The following is a 21,093-nucleotide window of genomic DNA, read 5'->3' on the forward strand; positions in this document are numbered from 1 at the left end:
TGGATCCGCAGTGAAGCTGGCAGCTTTAGCTTCACTCCGGCCGGACTGAGGACCTTGAGGATGGGAAATGGTCCGATGAACCGGTCCTTGAGTTTTTGTGACTCCACTTGCAGCGGGATGTCCTTGGTCGATAACCACACCTCCTGCCCGGGCTGGTATGCAGGGGCCGGGGAACGCTGGCGGTCTGCATGGGCCTTGGCCCTCGTCCGGGCCTTCAACAGGGCAGAACGGGCGGTCCGCCACACCTGGCGGCACCTCCTGATGTGGGCCTGGACCGAGGGCACACCGACCTCTCCCTCCCCAAGCGGGAACAATGGGGGCTGGTACCCCAAACACACCTCAAACGGGGAGAGGCCGGTGGCAGACGACACTTGGCTGTTGTGGGCATACTCGATCCAGGCCAGATGGGCGCTCCAGGCCGTCGGGTGCATGGAGGTTACGCAGCGGAGGGCCTGCTCCAGCTCCTGGTTAGCCCGCTCTGCCTGTCCGTTTGTCTGAGGGTGATACCCGGACGAGAGACTCACGGTGGCCCCCAGTTCCCTGCAGAAGCTCCTCCAAACCTGGGAGGAGAACTGAGGACCACGATCCGAGATGATGTCCGCTGGTATCCCATGCAGACGCACGACGTGGTGGACCAGGAGGTCTTCTGTCTCCTGGGCCGTAGTGAGCTTCGGGAGGGCCACAAAGTGGGCTGCCTTGGAGAACCGGTCCACTATCGTGAGGATGGTGGTGTTGCCCTGGGACGGCGGGAGGCCCGTGACAAAGTCCAGGCCGATGTGGGACCAGGGGCGGTGAGGCACTGGTAGGGGCTGGAGGAGTCCCGAAGTCCTCTTGTGGTCGGCCTTGCCCCTGGCACAGGTGGTACAGGCCTGGACGTAATCCCGGACGTCGGCCTCCATAGACGCCCACCAGAAGCGCTGCTGGACCACTGCCATGGTTCTGCGCACCCCAGGATGACAGGAGAGCTTGGAACCATGACAGAAGTCCAAAACCGCAGCCCTGGCCTCTGGTGGGACGTACAGTTTGTTCCTCGGGCCGGTCCCCGGGTCCTGGTTCCATGTCAGGGCCTCCCGGACAGTCTTCTCCACGTCCCAGGTGAGGGTGGCTATGACAGTGGACTCGGGGATGATGGTCTCTGTTGGGTCCGACAACTCAACCTTGGCTTCCTCTTCGTGCACCCGGGACAGGGCATCTGATCATTGGTTCTTGGTCCCGGGGCGGTATGTAATCTGGAAGTCAAAGCGCCCGAAGAACAGTGACCAGCGGGCTTGCCTAGGGTTCAGCTGCTTGGCGGTCCGGATGTACTCCAGGTTCCGATGGTCCGTGAAATCCGTGAAGGGCACCGTCGCTCCCTCCAACAGGTGTCTCCACTCTTCAAGAGCCTCCTTCACCGCCAGGAGTTCTTGATTGCCAACATCATAATTCCTCTCAGCCGGGGTCAACCTGCAGGAAAAATAGGCACAAGGGTGGAGAACCTTATCGGACTCCCTGCTCTGGGACAGCACGGCTCCTGTCCCTGAGTCAGAGGCATCCACTTCCACTGTGAACTGGCCATTAGGATCAGGCTGCACCAGAACTGGTGCAGACGAGAACCGGCGTTTCAACTCCCTAAACACGGCTTCGCACCGATCCAACCAGTTGAAGGGGACCTTAGTGGAGGTCAGGGCTGTCAGGGGTCTAACAACCTGACTGTAGCCCTTAATGAACCTCCTGTAGAAATTTGCAAAGCCGAGGAACTGTTGCAGCTTCCTACGGCTTGTTGGCTGGGGCCAATCTCTCACCGCCGCAACCTTGGCCGGATCAGGGGCGACGGAGTTGGAGGAGATGATGAACCCCAGGAAGGACAAAGAAGTGCGGTGGAACTCGCACTTCTCGCCCTTCACAAACAGCCGGTTCTCCAACAACCGCTGCAGGACCCGACGTACATGCTGGACATGAGTCTCAGGGTCCGGAGAAAAGATGAGTATGTCGTCTAGATATACGAAGACAAAATGATGCAGGAAGTCCCGCAAGACGTCATTAACCAACGCTTGGAACGTCGCGGGGGCTTTTGTGAGGCCAAACGGCATGACCAGGTACTCAAAGTGACCTAAGGGGGTGTTAAATGCCGTCTTCCACTCATCTCCCTTCCGGATCCGAACCAGGTGGTACGCATTCCTAAGATCGAGTTTGGTGAATATTTGGGCTCCATGCAGGGGCGTGAACACCGAATCCAACAGAGGTAATGGGTATCGATTGCGAACCGTAATCTCGTTCAGCCCTCTGTAATCGATGCATGGACGGAGTCCGCCGTCCTTCTTACCCACAAAAAAGAAACCTGCGCCCATCGGGGAGGTGGAGTTCCGGATCAACCCGGCAGGTAAGGAGTCCCGGATGTAGGTCTCCATTGATTCGCATTCCGGACGTGAGAGGTTGTACAGCCTGCTGGACGGATACTCAGCGCCCGGGTTCAAATCGATGGCGCAATCATACGGTCGGTGCGGGGGAAGGGCGAGTGCCAGATCTTTGCTGAAGGCGTCAGCAAGATCGTGGTACTCCTCCGGCACCGCCGTCAGATTGGGGGGGACTTTGACCTCCTCTTTAGTTGTCACACCGGGTGGAACCGAGGATCCTAAACATTCCCGGTGGCAGGTTTCGCGCCACTGCGTCACAACCCCAGATGGCCAATCAATCCGGGGATTGTGTTTTAACACCCATGGAAAACCCAAAATCACTCAGGACGTAGAAGGTGTTACATAAAAGACAATCTCCTCCCTGCGATTCCCAGATACAACCAATGTCACGGGCTGTGTCTGGTGTGTGATTAATGGAAGAAGGGTGCCATCTAGTGCCCGTACCTTCAAAGGTGAAGGCAGAGCCACCAGAGGGAGCCCTACTTCCTTTGCCCATCTGCTGTCCAGCAGATTCCCTTCCGACCCCGTGTCTACAAGTGCTGTGGCGTGAAGGGTTAACTCCTCACTGAGGATCGTGACTGGGATTCGTGACGGATCTACGGGGCTTCCCCGCGTGCATGTTATGGCCCACCCTTAGCCCAGTTCCTAAGGACGGGCGTTGTAGTTTGACTGTTTGGGGCAGTTCCTCTGTATATGACTGCTAGAGCCACAGGAAAAACACTCCCCGCGGGCCAGCCTCCTTTGTCTGTCATTTGGTTTCACTTTGGCCCTGCTCGTGTCCATAGCTTCGTCAGCAGGGGGAGATGTTGCCACACGGGGCCCTCTGGCTGTGGAGCGTGGGGACGACAGCACCCTTTCGGACCCGGAAGGAAGAGGGACGGCTCGTGCCCGGTCACGCCCCCCGCCCTGCTCCCGACGGTGTTCCTCTAAGCGGTTGTCTAAGCGTATAACCAGGTCGACAAGCCCGTCAAAATCCTGCGGTTCCTCCTTAGCCAGCAGATGCTCCTTCAGGACCGGAGACAGTCCGTTTACGAAGGCGGCGCGGAGTGCAATGGTATTCCAGCCGGACCTCGCAGCCGCGATGCGGAAGTCGACTGCATACTCGGCTGCACTCCGGCGCCCCTGTCTCATTGACAGTAGCACGCTCGAAGCAGTCTCGCCTCTGTTGGGATGATCAAAAACCTGTTTGAACTCCCTTACAAACCCAGCGTATGATGTTAGGAGCCGTGAGTTCTGCTCCCAGAGCGCCGTAGCCCAGGCGCGTGCCTCTCCTCGAAGCAGATTAATGACATAAGCCACCCGGCTAGCGTCTGATGCGTACATGACGGGACGCTGTGCAAAGACGAGCGAACACTGCATTAGGAAGTCCGCGCACGTCTCGACACAACCTCCGTATGTCTCCGGAGGGTTTATGTATGCTTCAGGGGACGGTGGGGTGGGGGGGGGGGGGTCGTTGAACGACCAGTGGAACGTCTGTGTCTGACATGGGACCAGCAGGAGGAGGTGCTGCAGCAGCACTTTGATCGCGTGCCTCCACCCTGGCGGTGAGAGCCTCCATCCTCCGACTGAGAATAACATTCTGCTCGGTTACCAAATCCAACCGAGCAGTGAAAGCGGTTAAAATTTGCTGCAGCTCACCTAACACGCCTCCTGCTGGCGCCTATGCACCTCGCTCTTCCATTGGCTGTTCAAGCTCTGGTTGACGCCCCTCGGGATCCATGACGCTGGCCGAGAAATCCTGTTGGGAAGGTGTCGTGACACGGACCCACAACAGGGGGCGTTAATGAACGGACAATGGATAAGCCAAAAAGTAACAATTTAATGTTGTGAATCGCACAACGAAATACAGACAATAACAATATTGTGGATTGTCAATTATACACAAGGTGACGTGTGGGCAGGCTCGAAGATAGAAGACGTCTGGCGAGAGAAGAACCGGATCCCACACAGCCTCCACCACCAACGGATCTGAAGAACACTGGAGCCGCCAAGCCCTGCGCCCCAGGTGGCCACTGTCTTCAGCAGTCCGACCCGGTACTGCTGGCAGAAACAGAAACAGTTATTGGTGGGTGTGTGAACACACACCCAGCAATCTTACGGTGTTTGATTCCTCCAGGAGGGAATACCTCCACCTCCAGATACAGAATCACCCGTGCAGCTCCTGTCAGTCTCTTCCCTGGAAAAAGTGAGAGGCGAAGACGTCGCGCTCACAGAATCCACCAATCCAGCTTCAGACTGTATCCACAGGAAAAATGGCTGCACACAGAACAATGTTCAAACACTCAGAAAATTACAGCAGAGAACGATTACCTGAACAGTAGCTGATTTCTCGGCGGGGAGGTGGAGTTGCAGTCCGGCTTTAATGGAGGATGAAGTTGATGAGTGACAGCTGGTGTTGATGTTGTGTGACAGCTGTCACTCCAGTAGTTCCGACGCCCTCTCGTGCTTGAAGCCCGCACTCCAAGCAGGGCGCCATCTGGTGGTGGTGGGCCAGCAGTACCTCCTCTTCAGCGGCCCACACAACAATAAGGTCCAACTAAATGTGGATAGACTGGTCAGACTGTGAAAAAAATATTACCACATCATCTGCATACAAGGAAATGTGGGGGTCCACATTACCGAGCCGTATAGGTGTAAGAAAGGAGTGTTGTCTTATACTAATAGCAAGTGGCTCATAGCAATTGCAAAAAGCAAAGGACTAAGGAGACAAGCCTGACGGGTTCCTCTGTAAAAAAATGGAGCTGATTTTTTAAGATTTGTTAAACTAGAAGGAGATGGGTAGGCATATATTGTTTTAATCCATGGTACAAACCGAGAGCCAAATCCAAATTCCTCTACACCTTCCACATATATGGTCATTCCAACTGATCAAATGCCTTCTCTGCATCTAAGCAAAGAGCAGCAGCCTTTTGATCCTTATCATAATTGTGATGTAGTAAATGAATTAGCCTTCTGACATTGAAGAAGGAAAATCAATTAGGAATAAAACCAGCTTGATCTGCATGAATAATAGAAGCAATGTATTTGTTTAATCTATTTGTGAAAACCTTCAAAAAAAAAAATCAGAATTCAACAGTGCAATTGGTCTATAAGATGCAGAATCTTTCCCACAGTGGTGGGCACAGCTAACCAAAAAGTTAGCTTCGAGAACCATTAATCCGAAAACTGAAAGGTTATCTTTTATGACGCTAAACCGATAAACTGCTAAAAAAATGTATCTTGATAACCGATTACCGATAACTTTTAGTATTGATTCGGACGTGGCCACATCAGATTACACTGTCGGCTTCTGATAAACCAGTTTCACTTTCACTTTTTGCTGCTGGCTAAATTCAAGGATCACAAACACATAAGAACACACAAAAAATGAATGAAGAAAAATAAAACCCCAAACACTGTCATCATCTTTCAAAAGCAGTAAAACACAGTATTAGTGTTATGTGCAGACACGAGTTGAGGAGCGGACCAGCGTCTGACTGAACCCAGCGCTAAAATAACCAGAAAGCGGTTCCAAAAACAAAACAAATTTATTTCCCTTTTGTGCAATAATTGTGTACAACATAAATGTGCGTTTGTCTGGCGAGGTGAAGGACGGCGCGCTCTCCAGCGCCCAAATGGATCGAAGCCCGACGCTTCTGGACCCAGACTCACGCCGAACACCCCCCAGGTGGACACGACAAACTGACTCTGTGAAGGATGGAAAAGGTGAGGTAAGTCAACAGCTACAACAAATATCCTTCAAAGGCACACATTATCAGCAACACATTCAGGTCTGAATTTAAGCTTTATGTAAATGAGCAGCCTCTCACAACAGGTGGAGGATCATCATTCCGTACACCACGGCAGTGAGAAGCGAGCTGCACAATTCTCATCAATGTTCAAATATACTGCGTAACAAAATATCAAATTACTGTTAACACTTATTCAGACAATCATCACCTCTGATGTGTGCTGACAGCATGTGTCCCTCACCCGTCCTCCTTCACAGGCACGATGTGTCAAACCCAGGCGTGGTCCTCAGCGTCTCACAACCGAACGTCACAAGGTCGAGTTCCCGGCAATTCTGCTCGAATCACTCATGGCTTAAATGCAGAATGCCATCTCATTATCTGCTTCAGCTGAAAGTCTTTAAGTTTGCACGTGAGCATCATCCACAGGTGCTGCAAGTCATTAGGACTGCACGTGAACATCCTCCACAAGTGCAGCCAATAATGCTGATGAGGGTGAAGGACTCTTCTGCCAGCACCTTCTCCACAGACAAAAAAACAGTTTGCATACCACCTGGAGAGCAAAGAAAAGAAAACAACACCAAAATGTCCAGCCAAACCCCCCAACACAAAACAATTAGAAGTCACAGGTTATCTCGGTATTAGATACACCGTCATTTATGAGCTAAAAAGCTGCTGCTTTTTTCACATGCTTTAAACCCTGCAGCTTAAACAACCGAAATACATCTATTAGTGCATTGATTGGTAGAGTAAAAGACACGTAGTAAATATAAATTCTTACCTGTTAGTTTCAGTGGGATTCATCTGAATAAATAACCCACATAAAGTGTCCTTTTTTTTAAATCCAAAACAGTGTCTAAACATGAAGAAAAGTCCCTCTATACACACAGGTGTGCCCTGAGAGCGCCTCTCCCCCACCGAGTCTTGGCAATTAAATTATAGCCACAAGGAAATAAAATAAAATAACATTAAAAATTAGTCTGTTTTGTTTTTGTGTCGAGCGGACTCACTCACTGTAACATCCAAAGTGATCATGAACTATATTACCCACAATGCTCCCTGTGTTGACCGGCCAATCATGTTTTGCGCTTAATGATGATGTCATCAGCAAGTGACAGGCAACCAGTTTGCTACAAACACACAACAGATGGACTAAAATGTTTGATTTTAGGGTTTACAAATGTTTTTTGACCATTAAACCTTGCTCAGTTTAACAGCAAAAAAAAATGTTATCAGACTGAAAGTTATCAGAATGAAATTTATCGGAAGATAATTGGTCCAATGATGGTTTTAAAACTTATCTTAAAAGCTAATCTGCTAGAAAAAATATTAGCTTCCATAATTATCTTTTACCGGATCAGCTGAACTGTGCCCACCACTGCTTTTCCAGATCTAGATCTAAATTCTTGTATGAGCCTACTGGCCTGCAAACCCCTCAACTGTCGAGCCAGGCTAATAATTTCTGGGGTTTGTCCCCCATTTCAAAATATTTACGTTTTAATTTAAACAGTTGGTCTTGCATCTGATCAGATAAAGTAGTATTGTATTCATACTTAAATTTAAGAATATTTTCTAGTGTAGGTCTTAAAGAAGCTTTATAAGTAGTTTCCAAATGTGTTAGCTCTTTTTCAATTTCCAGAGGGCTTTTTTTTTCTTTTCTTTTATCCTAGCAATTTCAAAAGAAATTATATGCCCTCTGATTATGACCTTAAAAGCCTCCCATAATATGGAATCTGTGACCTCCGAGTTATCATTAATATTTGTCAGAGTTGTGGGAAATAAATGTGGTTAAACATTCAGAAAATGTTGGTAAATGTGGAAAAACCTGCAGTGATTTTTGCAAGGGTTAACTGAAAAGTTCTGTTGACTATGCGATTAATTCAATAACAAACAAAATACTCACATGAATTGAAAGTCTGCTTAAACCGTTTAATGTTCTCTATCAAGCAGTCTCATTACTTTTCAATGTAGTCATTTTGCCTTTCCACACACTTACACCAATGCCGGACAAAGCTTTGCAGAGTTGTAGGCTTACACACCTCTCTGCAGCTTCTCTCCCCCTGCCATCCCCTCATTACCCCATCCCCGTAGAGACGGTGCCTGCTCCCAGACCACCAATAACCAGCAAAAATCTATTTAAGCATAAAAATTCAAAAAGAAAAAATAATATAGCACCTTCAACTGCACCACAGACTAAAACAGTTAAATGTGGTCTATTAAACATTAGGTCTCTCTCTTCTAAGTCCCTGTTGGTAAATGATATAATAATTGATCAACATATTGATTTATTCTGCCTAACAGAAACCTGGTTACAGCAGGATGAATATGTTAGTTTAAATGAGTCAACACCCCCGAGTCACACTAACTGTCAGAATGCTCGTAGCACGGGCCGGGGCGGAGGATTAGCAGCAATCTTCCATTCCAGCTTATTAATTAATCAAAAACCCAGACAGAGCTTTAATTCATTTGAAAGCTTGTCTCTTAGTCTTGTCCATCCAAATTGGAAGTCCCAAAAACCAGTTTTATTTGTTATTATCTATCGTCCACCTGGTCGTTACTGTGAGTTTCTCTGTGAATTTTCAGACCTTTTGTCTGACTTAGTGCTTAGCTCAGATAAGATAATTATAGTGGGCGATTTTAACATCCACACAGATGCTGAGAATCAATCAATCAATCAATTTTTTTTTTATATAGCGCCAAATCACAACAAACAGTTGCCCCAAGGCGCTTTATATTGTAAGGCAGCCTCAACACTGCATTTAATCTATTATTAGACTCTATTGGCTTTGCTCAAAAAGTAAATGAGTCCACCCACCACTTTAATCATATCTTAGATCTTGTTCTGACTTATGGTATGGAAATAGAAGACTTAACAGTATTCCCTGAAAACTCCCTTCTGTCTGATCATTTCTTAATAACATTTACATTTACTCTGATGGACTACCCAGCAGTGGGGTATAAGTTTAATTACACTAGAAGTCTTTCAGAAAGCGCTGTAACTAGGTTTAAGGATATGATTCCTTCTTTATGTTCTCTAATGCCATATACCAACACAGTGCAGAGTAGCTACCTAAACTTTGTAAGGGAGATAGAGTATCTCGTCAGTAGTTTTACATCCTCATTGAAGACAACTTTGGATGCTGTAGCTCCTCTGAAAAAGAGAGCTTTAAATCAGAAGTGTCTGACTCCGTGGTATAACTCACAAACTCGTAGCTTAAAGCAGATAACCCGTAAGTTGGAGAGGAAATGGCGTCTCACTAATTTAGAAGATCTTCACTTAGCCTGGAAAAAGAGTCTGTTGCTCTATAAAAAAAGCCCTCCGTAAAGTTAGGACATCTTTCTACTCATCACTAATTGAAGAAAATAAGAACAACCCCAGGTTTCTTTTCAGCACTGTAGCCAGGCTGACAAAGAGTCAGAGCTCTATTGAGCTGAGTATTCCAATAACATTAACTAGTAATGACTTCATGACTTTCTTTGCTAACAAAATTTTAACTATTAGAGAAAAAATTACTCATAACCATCCCAAAGACGTATCGTTATCTTTGGCTGCTTTCAGTGATGCCGGTATTTGGTTAGACTCTTTCTCTCAGATTGTTCTGTCTGAGTTATTTTCATTAGTAACTTCATCCAAACCATCAACATGTTTATTAGACCCCATTCCTACCAGGCTGCTCAAGGAAGCCCTACCATTATTTAATGCTTCGATCTTAAATATGATCAATCTATCTTTGTTAGTTGGCTATGTACCACAGGCTTTTAAAGTGGCAGTAATTAAACCATTACTTAAAAAGCCATCACTTGACCCAGCTATCTTAGCTAATTATAGGCCAATCTCCAACCTTCCTTTTCTCTCAAAAATTCTTGAAAGTGTAGTTGTAAAACAGCTAACTGATCATCTGCAGAGGAATGGTCTATTTGAAGAGTTTCAGTCAGGTTTTAGAATTCATCATAGTACAGAAACAGCATTAGTGAAGGTTACAAATGATCTTCTTATGGCCTCGGACAGTGGACTCATCTCTGTGCTTGTTCTGTTAGACCTCAGTGCTGCTTTTGATACTGTTGACCATACAATTTTATTACAGAGATTAGAGCATGCCATAGGTATTAAAGGCACTGCGCTGCGGTGGTTTGAATCATATTTGTCTAATAGATTACAATTTGTTCATGTAAATGGGGAATCTTCTTCACAGACTAAAGTTAATTATGGAGTTCCACAAGGTTCTGTGCTAGGACCAATTTTATTCACTTTATACACGCTTCCCTTAGGCAGTATTATTAGACGGTATTGCTTAAATTTTCATTGTTACGCAGATGATACCCAGCTTTATCTATCCATGAAGCCAGAGGACACACACCAATTAGCTAAACTGCAGGATTGTCTTACAGACATAAAGACATGGATGACCTCTAATTTCCTGCTTTTAAACTCAGATAAAACTGAAGTTATTGTACTTGGCCCCACAAATCTTAGAAACATGGTGTCTAACCAGATCCTTACTCTGGATGGCATTACCCTGACCTCTAGTAATACTGTGAGAAATCTTGGAGTCATTTTTGATCAGGATATGTCATTCAAAGCGCATATTAAACAAATATGTAGGACTGCTTTTTTGCATTTACGCAATATCTCTAAAATCAGAAAGGTCTTGTCTCAGAGTGATGCTGAAAAACTAATTCATGCATTTATTTCCTCTAGGCTGGACTATTGTAATTCATTATTATCAGGTTGTCCTAAAAGTTCCCTAAAAAGCCTTCAGTTAATTCAAAATGCTGCAGCTAGAGTACTGACAGGGACTAGAAGGAGAGAGCATATCTCACCCATATTGGCCTCTCTTCATTGGCTTCCTGTTAATTCTAGAATAGAATTTAAAATTCTTCTTCTTACTTATAAGGTTTTGAATAATCAGGTCCCATCTTATCTTAGGGACCTCGTAGTACCATATCACCCCAATAGAGCGCTTCGCTCTCAGACTACAGGCTTACTTGTAGTTCCTAGGGTTTGTAAGAGTAGAATGGGAGGCAGAGCCTTCAGCTTTCAGGCTCCTCTCCTGTGGAACCAGCTCCCAATTCAGATCAGGGAGACAGACACCCTCTCTACTTTTAAGATTAGGCTTAAAACTTTCCTTTTTGCTAAAGCTTATAGTTAGGGCTGGATCAGGTGACCCTGAATCATCCCTTAGTTATGCTGCTATAGACGTAGACTGCTGGGGGGTTCCCATGATGCACTGTTTCTTTCTCTTTTTGCTCTGTATGCACCACTCTGCATTTAATCATTAGTGATCGATCTCTGCTCCCCTCCACAGCATGTCTTTTTCCTGGTTCTCTCCCTCAGCCCCAACCAGTCCCAGCAGAAGACTGCCCCTCCCTGAGCCTGGTTCTGCTGGAGGTTTCTTCCTGTTAAAAGGGAGTTTTTCCTTCCCACTGTAGCCAAGTGCTTGCTCACAGGGGGTCGTTTTGACCGTTGTGGTTTTACATAATTATTGTATGGCCTTGCCTTACAATATAAAGCGCCTTGGGGCAACTGTTTGTTGTGATTTGGCGCTATATAAAAAAATTGATTGATTGATTGATCCATTCCACCACCAGGAATGTACAGCTGCTTGCATCTCTCAGTCGATCCAGAAAGTATTCACAGCATGTTACATTTCCCATATTTTGTTATGTTACAGCCTTATCCCAAAATGGAGTAAATTCATTTTTTCCCCTCAAAATTCTACTCCCAACACCCCATAATGACAACACGAAAAAAGTTATTTTTGAAATGTTTTCATTTTTTTCTTAAAGAATCACACATACATAAGTATTGCTCAATTCTTTTTGATGCACCTTTGGCAGCAATTAGTCTCAAGTCTTCTTGAATATGATGTCACAAACTTGGCACACTTATCTTTGAGCAATTTTGCCCATTCCTTTTGCAGCACCTCTCAAGCTCCATCGGGTTAGATGGGGAGTGTTGGCATACAGCCATTTTCAGATCTCTCCAGACATGCTCAATCAGATTCATGTCTGGGATCTGGCTGGGCCACTCAAGAACATTCACAAAGTTGTCCTGAAGCCACTCCTTTGATATCTTGACTGTGTGCTTAGGGTCATTGTCCTGTTAAACATTGAACTGTCACCACAGCCTGAGGTCAAGAGCACTCTGGAGCATGTTTTCATCCTGACTAGTCTCCCAGTTCCTGCTGCTGAAAAACATCCCCACAGCATGAAGCTGCCACCATTATGCTTCACTGTAGGGATGGTGCCTGGTTTCCTCCGAACATGCCACCTGGCATTCACACCAAAGAGTTCAATCTTTGTCTCACCAGACCAGAGAATTTTTTTTTTTTTTTGTGGTCTTAGAGTCCTTCAGCTGCTGTATGGCAAACTCCAGGTGGACTGCCATGTGCCTTTTACTAAGGAGTGGCTTCTTCAGGCAAAGGAGCAGAAATGTTTCTGTAACCTTCTCCAGATTTGTGTCTCAAGACAATCCTGTCTTGGAGGTCTTAACTTTGAGCTTCATGGCACAGGCTGTGAATACTTATTTACATGTGATTTCTTTAAATGTGCAAAAAAAAAAAAAAAAAACCTATTCACTTTGTCATTATGGGGTACTGCGTGTAGAATTTTGAGGAAAAATATATTTAATCCATTTTGGAACAGAGCTGTAACATAACAAAATGTGTAAAACATGAAACACTGTGAATAATTTCCAGATGCACCGTATTATTATATTACCCTCCAAATTGGACAATTTGTATGTACAATTGTACAGCCACAGTATTTCAAATCTGGAGCACCCATTTAATAAATTCAAGCAAATTCAACCAAAAGTGCTTGCAACTAGGACTGACACTGTGCATCTTTGAGCACAGGTACCTCCCACTTCATGTGACCTCATGTTTGCAGTAACACTAGATGAACATAATCCAGATCAGGCGTAAAATGTATTGAATGGAAATGGAACAAAACTGTAGAAGCAGCTTTAATGTCTCTTCAAATCAAGTCAAAAGTAGTAGCACAACTGTCTGATTTTTTTGTTATTTCACACCACCCTGTATTATTTTACATTCTCATGGTCATGCACTGTCTGCAGCAATGATGATTTAGACTCACGTGGTCCATCAGCTCCTTGACCATGCCATTCCACTGTCCTGTGCTGTCATCTTGGGCTCCGTACCGACCATCTTCCACCAGGCGGACCTCGTAGGTGAAGCCCAGTATGCTGGCCAGCTCTCTCAGCAGGTCTACGCAGTAGCCTTCAAAGCGATCATTGCCATACAGCGGCTTGTCAGACTTCTTGAACATCACATACGGCTCCTCCTGTCAGGTGAAAACGAGGAGGAGGGATGAGTCTTTTCAGCGCTCGTCGTCTCTCACCCGCTGATAAGGCCTATCTGAGTGGCTGTCTGATGTGGCAGATAGACTTTTGTGCTCTACACTCCCAAACACACACTGGCTCAGCAAGTGAAGCACGTGTAAAACGCCATGTTTGTGTGCGACTGTGCCGGTCTGCCATCCTGTGATGCGAGTTAGGTTAGGTGCAAAGTCAGACATGACCATAATAAGAGATAATCCTCCATATCAATGACTCTGTGCTTCCCTCAGGCTCAGCAGGATGGCTTTGGGCCTGTTTTTCAGGACACCACATGCTTTGTCAATAAGATAAGAGATGCTGATAGACGGACACAAAAAGAGAGAGTGAGCGCCGGCACATCCCTTCTGTTCACACAAACAGCTGGAGAGATTACTAATGACTCCTTTCAAACCACTTCCTTTCTCCCTGCTGCCTACTACACGTCTCCTTTCTCTCCTCCACCACATCCTTCTCCTCTCTTTCCTCCACGCTTCACTATTTTCTCCTCCTGCTTCCTGCCCACTGCCTCTGCTCCATGCGCCATCTGTCTCTGTTAGCCTGTGCGTTCATTTCTATCACTCCCTCATCTCTTGCAGTCACATAAATCCAAAATATATCATAGAGCAGGTGCTGTTTATTGTATAACTGTGCTATAACTGAAACAAAAATCATTAAAGGTTGCTAACAGCTTTGACACATTCCAATGGTTTGAGGCTCTTCAGCATGCAGACCTTGTGATATTTTTTGTGGCGGTGGTGGTGGTGAGGAGGGGCAGAACACAACAAAAACAGCTTGTCGTATTTGCTAGCAGTGGCAAGTCAAACAAACTGCCTGTTTTTCAGTGCATCCAGCATAGAATCGCCGTTTCCACCCAATCATTCCCTGTGCTGGTGACAGCATACTCCATATCAGCCAGTACACACAAATAACAAATGCTATCATTTTCTAGCTCACCAAATTACTAAAATATATGGGGATGAACTAATTGTGATGAGCTGCATCAAAAATAAAATAAAATACAATCAATGGTGTCTTGGGGGTCCTGCACTGCAGAATTGCCCCTATGTAATGTTCCGTAGATGTGTTTCTCACCTGTGGCATTGTTAACCCTCTGGGGTCCGAGGGCATTTTTTGGACAGTTCACTCGCCTGGCATAAATGTTTTATTATTGCTGTTAACAGCTCTCCCTGCATCCCGTAATCAAGTTTTATGTCTCTTTTTTTCAGGACAACCTGTGCTTTCATAATATATATGCTTTTGTTGTGTTTTATAAGTGTAATAAAGGTTTACAATCAGAAATAAGACAGGAAAAAATAAAGTGGGAAATAATTTTCCACACACGTTTATTCAAAACACACAGCAAACTATAATAAACAACTGTTTTGACACTTTATAAAGGTAATTTGAGGAATTGTGTGAAAGACTACAACAAAAAGGTTCAAACAATAAACCCAAATACACATTTTGAACAATACAGTATATACAAAATGGTCTATGCGTTTTGTTTGTACCATCTCAAAGCAATTTCTGTCTGCTATTACACAAAGGTTACATCACAAAGTTCTACTTCTTCTGTGTTTTGGAGTGTTCTGTGCTGCTCCTGCAGCTTTCATTCACACTTTGGTCATGTTTGGCTCCTTATAGTCTGAGGAGCGGCCCTCCCCCTCGCTCCATTGATATGGTAAACAGTGCTTTACGCTGAGAAAGCAACAGAGTTATACAGTATCATTCACATGCAAACTAGTGGAGCAATCCTGATAGTTACACACTCTTTGTTTGAGCATGTGAGATTGTCATCAGAGGCTCTCGTCTGCTTTCACTGATCGCTGTGCGTAATGGTGCAGGGTGCATTGAAGACCAGTAGTATGTACTCATTGAAGCACTCAGGGGGCTATTCAAATGGGCCAACTAGTAACATATCACTCCTGAAAACGATCTTTGGCTTTTCACGTGGGGTAAATCTGCCCTACGATTGGATTTTGGAAAACCATGTGACAGTGAACCAATTCCGACTGGACACTCACATTGTGCACGTCATCACACAGCTTCTATGAGGAGTACAAAGATGGCCGATGGCTGGCTCGAAAATCTGCGGAGTTAACTTTTCAGCCAAAAAAAGTAATTTTCTATCTCATATCATTAAAAAGTTATTCATAATTTATTAAAGCTTGGTCTTAGCTGTCATATACAACGGCATCTGCCCCAGAGGGTTAACGGATACAGAGTGGATTATGGAAAACCAGCTGGCTTCACATAAGCATCAGATAGTGTAGCCTGGACTGCCTCTCTAGGCTCAAACTTACAGTCATGGGAGCCATGCATTCTAACCATGGTGCTAAAAGCCAAGGCCTCTAGCGTGTGTCAGGAGAATGTCTTTTGTCATCAGGCAGAAAGGTTTACTTCACTGCACAGCACCTCCTGCTCTCCTAATGCCTTCATGTGTCAGCTAGCAAGCTAACAGTAGCTTCCATGTGGCCACCTGCTGGCAACCACCTTCACATGGATGTCACCTCAGAAGTAACAACACAAAGAAATATACAACAGAATGGGAAAGAAAAACACAAATCAAAGAATAGATGGAGCATGTGACTGGGGGTAATGACACATTTGTAAAATCTGTGATGTGCTCTGACTATAAAAAGATTGTCCTGTGCTAGAGATTTTTTTTTTTTTTTTTTTTTTTTAGATTTTGTTGGCCAGAAACAATGGAATGAGGAGTTCTTCCATAATTGTATGATCCATCAGTCCCTGAGTCTGGTCTGAGGGAGGTAATGGTGAAAGCAAAGCACCTTCTGTTTTCTTGTTGCTTAATGTTGACAAATTACACTGTATTTGTCTTTCTGATGCTTGATTCTGCTTTTTTCTTTTCTCTCTGTTCGAGGTGCGGCTCCATCCAGAGATGGGTGTGGTACCTGTTCCGGAAACCGCCTGTGCACTGGCAACATTTCCTGTATGTTCGTTCTGTGAATTGTTTTGTAATTTGTGTCTGTAGCATGGCCCAAGCAGAGGGTCACCCCATTGGGTCCGGTCTGCTTGGGGTTTCTTCCTCAGAGGGGGCGTTTTCCTTGCCACTGCTGCTCTGGGGGTTGGTGGGGTTAGGCCTTGCTTGTGTGCCTTGTGCCTTGAGGCAACCTTGTTGTGATTTGGCACAATATAAATTAAAATAAATTGAAATTGAAATTGGGAGTGATTGTTTTGCTATCCTTCATTGATTCTGGGCACAACTACTGTGGCCGTTTTAGCTGCAAGCACAATTCGGTCGACTATGACATGTGGGTCTACGGTCAACAGGAACTGTTTTCCACACGACAAAAAAAAAAAAAAACATCAGATTGCACTGAGTCACATGTACATAAACGGGTGCATCTCAGATAGATAATCTGAGTATTTATTAAATGCAAATACTCAGATAATCTGAGTGTTTATAGTTTACAGTCATGTAAAAGGCATGCGTGGATTCACTGATCACAGTGATTCACTTCCAAATGGTTTCCATTTTGATTGGAACCCTTCATGTAAAGAAGTGAGACATTTTCAGTTAAGAACAAGAATCCATGCACATAGAGCAGGCAAAAGAGACCAGCTGAATAGTTTGTGCTATCAGACATGATTACAACTTCTTGAAACCACCACTTTTTGTGAAAATTCATTCACTGGCCATCAGTCCATGCATGTACGGTGCAGCTGTTTCAGCTGAGATCTCACATGCAAATCCCACTACCTGCCCTTTTCAGGTTTCAAATCCCGCAAAACCTCGGAGAGGTCGCCGCGCTGTGAGATCTCAGTAACATTGAGAACTGCACTGAGATGCTCTGATCGGGCTGCACTTTAACCGCTGCACACGGACAACACCATTAACATCGCAACATGAAACTATTTTTAGATTGTGCCTAAAACTCTCATGAATATATTCTTTGGGTTTATAGATGTTGTTATTGTGTTTATTTTATGTAAACATGCGAGAATCACAGGCTGTCTCTCCGTTATTTTCAATGGGAGCTGCTGTGAGCTACGATCGCTTCCTGATCATGTCGTTCTGGGGGAAAGTGAAGTTTGCTCTTGATTATTGTTCTTTACAACACTGTTTATCCTCTTTGTTCCAGACTAATACATATAATATGGCTGAAATTCAGTTTGCCTTTATTAAATTCCACGCAGATTAAACGTAGCAGACACAGATTATTCGTTATAATTGTTTTAGCAAGTTTTCAGGGTATCATGCAGCAGTCTCTTATTAACGTGATGAAAAGCATCAAACATACATTTTTGTCGTATAATATTCATTTACAATTGTCATCATGTGGATTCTCTATGTTGTTTTGACTGCAGCGACTCTCTGGCGCGCAAGGGGATACATGAAAACCCTGGACAAATAAAAGACAAACTCCTTCACAGAGTCCACATGAAGACAAGTCACCTGTAACGCTTGAAGTTGTGTTCCCTCAAACCAGTGGTGGGCACAGAAAACCAAAAAGTTAGCTACAATAACAGGTAATCAGCTAACTGAAACGTTATTTTTTATAAAGCTGAACCGATAAACCACCCAAAAATTTATCAGAAGCTACAGCTAACTGATAACTTTCAGTATTGCTTCTGTTACACATGGAACTACTAACAAGTTGATTTTGAGTTTTAATACCACGATCACTTCTGGTAGCATTGAAGATGACCACATACCTAAACAATGAGTCAGCACTTCTGTCTTTGTGCACCCTGCCCACTGCTGGAAGCTTCTGTTTACTACATATTTTGCAGCAGTGAAGGAGTAAAGAGGAGCAAAGCTCAATTCCACACACAAACAAAACAAGCCATTATTCCTTAACAGAATACAGCAGTGCTGCAGTGATGCAGAGGTCTTGGAAAATAAAGCAGTTTTGACTTATGGTTTTGATTTAAAATCATCAAATTAATCTGGATAGAATAACTCCATTAATGTCAATTCTGTTATTTGTACAAAGTTAAAATATAACACATATCTTTTCATTTTAAGTAATGCACTATTTCTGAAGTTTTGTAACAAACACAGACAGATGCCAAAGGGATTATGGGTAAATGAGCATCCGCTAACACTGATTGCTTGATTCATTCATTGTATGTAAAACCAACACGTTAATGTGAGGTGTGTGTGTGTGTTGGTGTTTACATAGAAATGTGTTTTTGTAAAATATGCCTTTTTTATTTGTAAAAAAGAAAAAAAAAGCCATTTGCAAGAGCCAAAAAGTCAAGTTGTGGTTAGTTGTGGTTAAAACCAACACATTAATGTGATGTGTGTGTGTGTTGGTGTTTACATATAAATGTGATTTTGTAAAATATGCCTTTTTTATTTGTAAAAAAGAAAAAAAAAGCAATTTGCAAGAGCCAAAGAGTCAAGTTGTGGTTAGACAACTGTCTGATATAACTGGGGTCAAAATAAATAGAACACGCCATCTATTGGCATCCAGACACTCATACTGCCATGAACACTACTGGCCAGTAGGTGGCAGTAGAGACTGTGAAAACTTGCCCAAACAAATATTCCATATAATCCATGTCTGCTAGGTTTAAACTGTGTGGAATTTAATAAATGCAAACTGAATTTCAGATATCTTATATATATAACTCTGGAACAAGATGACAGACAGTGCTTGACATAAAGCAAACAAGAAGTGATTGCAGGTCACAATGATTATATTTTAAAATAATGAAGAAGCAACCTGAGCTTCTTCTGGCATTTTTACATAAAACAAACACAATAACAACATCTATAAACCCAGAAAATATATTCACAAGAGTTTTAGGCACAATATACAAAGGGTTTAATGCTGTTGTCCGTGTGGAGCCTGATCAGAGCGTCTCAAATGCATTTCTTCTGTAATGAATGTACGGTGATTACCCATAATGTACCCGGACACAACATGTCCACACTATAAAACTTCAGACTTGACGTTAATTTAAATAACTTGACCGAAATTAGTTTGGTTAAAATTTTAACCATACGTTAAAACTGTATACCTCTGGATGACTTGAGTGATATTGTCAGCAAATTAGTATGGGGTCAAAAGAAATGATTGTTTTCTTCTTTCTTCTCCCCTCCAGTTTTCTGTGACTAGTTCTCCTTTGCTTGCAGAGGGACCGTTGCAGGTCACAGCAAACTCATTTGTGCCTAAACTAAATTCATTCATGGGTTTAAGATTCAAAATGGTGTCCAAAATGGCCACCAATAGACCCTTATCATTGAAATACATAGTAGGAACAAACAGACTTAATAATGACAGAAATCATTGGTGTTTTAGTGAAAAAAAACCTATTTTGGTGGCTAGAGGCCAGTTTTTATTTTTAGGAACATCCCGATTGTGTTTTGGGGTCATCTAAGGAACCTAAAAATGTTGGTTTAGTTTAGTCCTGGTGGGGGGGGGGTGCAAAGGTAGTGGTCGTAGCTCCCTTAGTATTTCTCCTGGAACCAGCTCTCCTCTGTTTGCAGAGAATAGAACTGTACATCTACTACGAACATTTAACAGGTAGGTACTCAGATCTTTGATTTCAGAATTCATAAATGCTTTGTTCACCACATCCAGGGGCGTAGGTTTGCATATGGACCATAGGGACAAGTCACAACCATTATTTTGGGATGGCAAAATAGTCCCTACCAATATTTAGCATTTTTGTTTATATAACAAAATCATTCACTATTTTTTTGCGAACTCAATACTATAATTTTAGTCGTCACGTTTTGTGTTTTCGACGTGCCAGAGTGACAGGGTTACCCATGTTGCAATTTCATTGGCTCACGTTCTTCTCACATGGACGTAAACAAAGTGCATCTCGTGGCAGGCAGTGCTTAATTTGTAAAGTGGGAGGTCCCGGAGCGCAGAGGATGGGTGGCTCCGGTGCAGTGTTGCCAGATGTACAATAATTATCGTATTTGTACGATAGTTTTGCCCTCTGTACGATGTACGATCAATAATGGGAAAAAATCCAAAATGTACGATAATTTCAGTTGTTGCCCAAACACACATCTCTCTCTGACACCCAAGAATCATTTTGCAGGCGTTGCACTCAGGCGGCATCAAAGACACAACACACACAGGGCTGCTGCTGGCTTTGGGCGACCGTCATTTGAAAGCCCGCCCCCTCTCATACAAAGTAATGAGTTCCCATCCAATCTGTGCCGTGACAGGAAGATTCCCCAACCAACATATTTTTTTTTTTGAAACTTTATTTCAACAAATGCAACAACAAACGAACAAAACACAAGAGCAAAGAGATATACAAGAAAAATAAAAAAAGTTCAAGTTCCTTATGGAGGTGTCAACATTTTTTCTGTGTTCAACAAAATCTGCACAAGTGGCCATGGCATCGGATGACGACAGCCACCTCGAGGTTGAATTCGACTCTTTCTAGTCTGGTAATTAACACGTTTGTGTCCCTTCACAGAAAAAAAAAAAATCTTTCTAGTAGTGCGTTCTAGTTTCCCCATTACTATAATTACTGTTTAAAAATGTGACATAAAATTCTTTGGAAATTAAAAAAAAAAAAAAAACACTAAAATAGCTACGTTGTATGCGTTTTGTTTGTGTACGATCATTTCTCCCAAAATACGATAATTTTGAGGTTTTGGTACGATACTTTCATATTTCATATCTGGCAACACTGC

The 21,093-nt window shown here is 43.9% G+C and overlaps 1 protein-coding gene across 5 annotated transcripts in view; it reads right to left on the bottom strand.

Annotated features, from left to right (window-relative positions):
• LOC117513713 (glutamate receptor ionotropic, kainate 2) overlaps window positions 1-21,093 on the bottom strand; it is a 1,177,061-nt gene that overhangs the window by 342,361 nt on the left and 813,607 nt on the right. For all 5 annotated transcript variants that reach the window (XM_034173955.1, XM_034173957.1, XM_034173956.1 and 2 more), the window contains exon 11: window positions 13,220-13,426. In XM_034173955.1, coding sequence (XP_034029846.1) covers window positions 13,220-13,426 — 207 coding nt within the window. The remainder of the gene's footprint in view (window positions 1-13,219; window positions 13,427-21,093) is intronic.

This window comes from Thalassophryne amazonica, chromosome 7 (assembly GCF_902500255.1).
Source record: "Thalassophryne amazonica chromosome 7, fThaAma1.1, whole genome shotgun sequence".
NCBI lineage: Eukaryota > Metazoa > Chordata > Actinopteri > Batrachoidiformes > Batrachoididae > Thalassophryne > Thalassophryne amazonica.